The sequence below is a fragment of the Notothenia coriiceps genome, unplaced genomic scaffold (assembly GCF_000735185.1).
Source record: "Notothenia coriiceps isolate Sejong01 unplaced genomic scaffold, NC01 NC01_scaffold00004049, whole genome shotgun sequence".
NCBI lineage: Eukaryota > Metazoa > Chordata > Actinopteri > Perciformes > Nototheniidae > Notothenia > Notothenia coriiceps.
The window spans coordinates 647,734-652,913 of NW_011336750.1; the positions used below are offsets into that span (position 1 = coordinate 647,734).

The 5,180-nt window shown below is 40.4% G+C and overlaps 1 protein-coding gene across 1 annotated transcript in view; it reads right to left on the reverse strand.

Annotated features, from left to right (window-relative positions):
- The window catches only part of rad17 (RAD17 checkpoint clamp loader component), a 16,829-nt gene extending 15,782 nt beyond the window's left edge, over positions 1-1,047 (reverse strand). Inside the window, exon 1 of the mRNA XM_010767052.1 lies at positions 1,030-1,047. Within this exon, the coding sequence (XP_010765354.1) occupies positions 1,030-1,047 (18 nt within the window). The remainder of the gene's footprint in view (positions 1-1,029) is intronic.
- Between the last annotated feature and the right edge of the window lie 4,133 nt (positions 1,048-5,180).

A 5,180-nucleotide genomic window follows, 5' to 3' on the forward strand; every position in this document is an offset into this window, starting at 1 on the left:
GCTCACAAAATAAGTGCCCGCGCTAAATTAGTGCCCGCGCTCCAGCAAGTTACTGTGGGCTTACGAGAGGCAGAGCTCGTCCCTGCCTCACTTCACATCGCTACCCGTAGTTGTAGCGGAGCTTGGCCAATTTGCTGATTTTGACTTTAAAAAGCGATTGGAATCATACATTAATCACACTTACATCATAGATCAGTGGAGACATTTTATTATTATTATTACTATTTAGTTTTTCTTTAGTTGTTTTTGCGTTACATTGGAGTATGACAGGTGAGGCTCTGCCTCCCCTGACTGCACGTCGCTGATTCCTACACTCTGGTACTTTGACTGAAGTACAAGATCTGAGTACCTCTTCCACCTCTGCTTTTAGCTACATGCAGTCACGTCAGATTGGCACTTATCATCAGGATTACATTTTAATTTTGTATTTATATAGTTTGTCAATTTGAACAAGAATTCCGTTTTTAATGTTGGCACGTCCGACTCATCTTGTCAGGACCTGGTGATCATTATCAAACTAATACTCAACCCACATTTCTAACTATAAATGAATTATTAGATACCAGAGCAGAGGTAGGAGAAGTACTCAGAGCTTGTAGTTCAGTAAAAAAAAAAAGTTACTCAGGTAAAAGTATTAGCATCAAAATATACTTACAGTACCAAAAGTAAAAGTAGTCATTGTGCAGGTTGGTCCATTTCAGAATAATATATATGATGTGTTTTATAATGATTGATCATTAAAGTGTTCTCAAAGCTGGTAAAGAAGCAGCTAGTTTGAATGACTTTGTATACTGCAGGGTAGCTTGTGAATTTACTCCAGGTGGAACTAAAGTCTGATTTAACACTTGGTTATATTTCACATCATTCATCCACATCTGTAAAGTAACTAAAGCTATTAAATACAGTAGGGTAAAAGTACACGATTGACCTCTGAATTGTTGTGGGGTAGATTATAAAGTAGCAAAAATAGAAATATTCAAGTAATGTTTAAGTCTCTCAAATGTACTTGGTTACTCTACACCAGTGTACCAGAAGGGTTAGATCCATCGGTATGGCTAAACCGCCTGATCATATCTCACCAGCTGGTGTAGTATACATGGCTTTACCTTTTGAAAGTAGGGCAACACTAAATATCCATGTCCTGAATGTTACAGGAACCCCTGGTGTTGGAAAGACCACTTTAGGAAAGGAGCTGGCCCAGCGGACAGGGCTGTCCTACGTCAACATAGGAGACCTGGCACAGGAAGGTACAAAGGTTACCCGGCTGTTCTAACAAATATTCCACTACTTGTATATATTTGCACTTTTGTCATATATATTCATTCATTTTCATATTTTCATATATTTTTGTCTACCAGTTTTTGTGTGTACTGTATACATATATGCATATATTTGTTACTTTAGTACGGTGGGGAATGGCATATCCGTCTCCCTGTTTTGTACCAAACACTCCAAAAGAAACCAAGATTGGGACAAGCACCCACAGGATGGAGCATCAATCATCTAACTGTTTAATCACAAAGGAAAACCCTTATTGACCACTCTCTTGTGCCCCTTTCACACCAACACGGTTCCAGGGCCGTTTCGGAGCTAGAGCCTGAAAAGCACCGATTTTCCCTGTTCACACCGCATCGGAGCAGCCTCTAAGCTCCGGAAACCGGTTCGTTTCAAGCACCAAACATTTTTCGGTCTAGAAGCAAGAACCGCATACGTCACGCTTACGTCGGGGGGGGGGCGAGTTTAGCTTGAGCTAACACTTAAAGGCGAGTACAGCAAATACAAGTAGTAACAAGCAAAGTGCTGAGCAAAGTGACTAGAAGCAGGAATATTTATCAGCTGCTTGTGTGACAGTCAGACAGTGAATACTTTAGAGCGGCCGCTGCTGTGAGCTAACGGGAGAATAAACTCCGGTGGAAGAGCAGCCAGCACTACAGCAGACCGTAAATGCAGCTGAAACACATTAATAAACAATGAACCCCGGCACTCTGGAGAAAGTATAAGGTTGGAGAAGTGGTTATTTAATTTAATCTGGCTTCGCATGATTAAAAGCAACACGATCATCGACCCGACGCACTAGTCCCCCATTGTTGTTGTAGTGAGCGCCGTAAACGGTGACGTCATGACGCAGCAACAGTCGGGCTCTGGGCAGTGTGAACAAAACGGGGGCTGAAAAGAAGAACCGGTTCCGAACCAGAAAAGCTCTAGCACGGAGCTAGAACGGGAACTGCGTTGGTGTGAAAGGGGCATTTGTGCTGGTTTGAATCTTCTCTCGATGGGTCACTTCTAGACTTCTAATGCAATTCTAAGCAGATAAATATCAGAGATAATCCTGAATCTGTCTCCACAGGAGAACTTTATGATGGCTATGACGAAGAGTACCAGTGCCCAATTTTGGATGAGGACAGGGTGAGTTCATGCAAGCTCTTGACCGGGAGATGATATGCTGATCTGGATGCACATGGATATGACTTAGTGCAGTCTGCACCACCCTGCTGCACGTCTTGGTGTTTTCTGCCTCACTTTATTGCACATGACATATTTAAACCATAGGGTTCTGAAGTTGCAGAACGCTACCGAACTTGCCATCAACCAGCAAATAAAACCTCATCAGTTTACATAACATACATAAAAAAACACTTGTGACAAATGTATTTATGTAGCCTACATACATGCATGTAATATTTTTCTAATATGTATAATTGCAATCACCAATATACAGTGGGGCAAAAAAGTATTTAGTCAGTCACCAATTGTGCAAGTTCTCCCACTTAAAAAGATGAGAGGCCTGTAATTTTCATCCTAGGTACACTTCAACTATGAGAGACAGAATGGGGGGAAAGAAACCAGGAAATCACATTGTAGGATTTTTAATGAATTAATTGGTAAATTCCTCGTTAAAATAAGTATTTGGTCACCTACAAACAAACAAGATTTCTGGCTCTCACAGACCTGTAACTTCTTCCTTAAGAGCCTCCTCTGTCCTCCACTAGTTAACTGTATTAATGGCACCTGTTTGAACTCGTTATCAGTATAAAAGACACCTGTCCACAACCTCAAACAGTCACACTCCAAACTCCACTATGGCCAAGACCAAAGAGCTGTCAAAGGACACCAGAAACAAAATTGTAGACCTGCACCAGGCTGGGAAGACTGAATCTGCAATAGGTAAGCAGCTTGGTGTGAAGAAATCAACTGTGGGAGCAATTATTAGAAAATGGAAGACATACAAGACCACTGATAATCTCCCTCGATCTGGGGCTCCGTGGAGCCCCAGATCGAGGGAGATTATCAGTGGTCTTGTATGTCTTCCATTTTCTAATAATTGCTCCCACAGTTGATTTCTTCACACCAAGCTGCTTACCTATNTGTGTGTGTGTGTGTGTGTGTGTGTGTGTGTGTGTGTGTGTGTGTGTGTGTGTGTGTGTGTGTGTGTGTGGCGTTGATTATTTTTTGCTTAAAATAAGATCTGCTCAATACAGTCTCAGTCGTTTCTTTTTTTTAATACATCAGACAAAACCCAGCAGCCTCTCAGCGGCTTTTGGTTATGTCCTGAATTTTGTCAATGTTTTTTAAACCAACCATGAACCAAAATTATGAAAATATATTTTTAGATTCAGAGTTAATGGTAACTATGTTTACCTAAGTGTAACTCTGAGTATGTCAGTAAAGTATGTACATTATTTTGTGTGTGTGTGTGTTCGGTGTGTTTCCAGCTGGACGCTCAGCATTTGAGGAGAGAGGAGGCATTAATGGTTGCAGATGCTTTTCGGATCGCCTTTGAACAGCAGCTGAGGAAACGCAGCGATCACTTCCTGCTGCGGGCTGAAGGCAACGCACAACACAGCAAGGCTGAAGGCAAGTGTGTGGGAAAAGGCTCACGTTTTTAAATGTAAACTTACTCAATATGACAGACCTCAAGTTCTTTTGATGAAATGTAATCTATAAAATAATTCTGGCAAATGTTGAAAATGCTCTAAATAATAGGAATGGAACCTCAATGCTGCTTGGTACCTTTCTTAGCATAAAATAAAGTGGAGCATCCTCCACAAAAGAAAAGATAATGCCGTCCCACAATTCCTTGCAGCCGCAACATTTAAAATGAAGCATCATTTGGCCGTTCACAGAAACAACTGATCACGACAAACACGTATGATCAAAGTTATGGTGCTTATTCAGCATTTTTAACAATTTAACACCTATTGCAAAAGTGTTTATGTGTTCTTAACTATAACAATATAGTCTAGTTGCCAGAATAGTGAACCCAGAAATGCTGAGTACCCCAACGTTTTATGGTAGAAATGTATAGTACGTGTCCCCAGCACATAGAAACTGCTAACTTGCATATGTTGCACAATTAACATAAATTAGTTTAAGTAAAATGAATAGCATTATAGCCTATATCAGTGTTTCTCAAACTTTTTCATAACCAATAAAAAAACACTCACGGACCACCTAACTCCCCAAATATCCAAATCAATAGGCATTTATTACAGAGTTTATATCCAAGCTAACAGACTCACAGATCGTTGGCTACTGAAAGAAATGCAAAATACACCGCATGTAGTACGACACAAACCTCCGCTGTGGATTTTCAAAACAAAATACAGTAACGGGGATCAAAAAGACTGTGAACCACTCAAGGGACCTTTGTGGCCGCTGTGTATAAGTACATATTTTTCTGACATGTTTTCCGCGTAAAACGCTACTATCAGTGGAAATTCAAAGGCGTGAGAGTCCTTGTAGAGGCGTTACTCGGATTCAAGGTCGCGTTGTAGAAAGCAGTTGTACAAACGGTGAAACAAAAATGGTAAAAGTCCGCTAAACATTAGACAAGATCTTTTTTGCTACACAAAACAAAAATCTAAAGTCTTCGCATATTTTTTGTTACTACATCAAGATACTTGTAAATAAGGTACGACCTTCATTCTAAATCACAAAATCCTCACTTATCTCTAATATAGATTATAATACGTAGGTTACTTCGTAACCGTACTTAGACAACTACTTTAGTCTCGTGGACAACAACCCGACGTATTTGCAAAAATAAATACAAAACATCGGTCTGGTAACCGGCCGGTTACCAGTGGGTTCCAAGTAACAAAATTTATCGGTAAAAAAAAATTTTCTGGGTACGCTCGGAATTGTACGAACTTTTTTAACGAGTCCAATTTGAACGGACG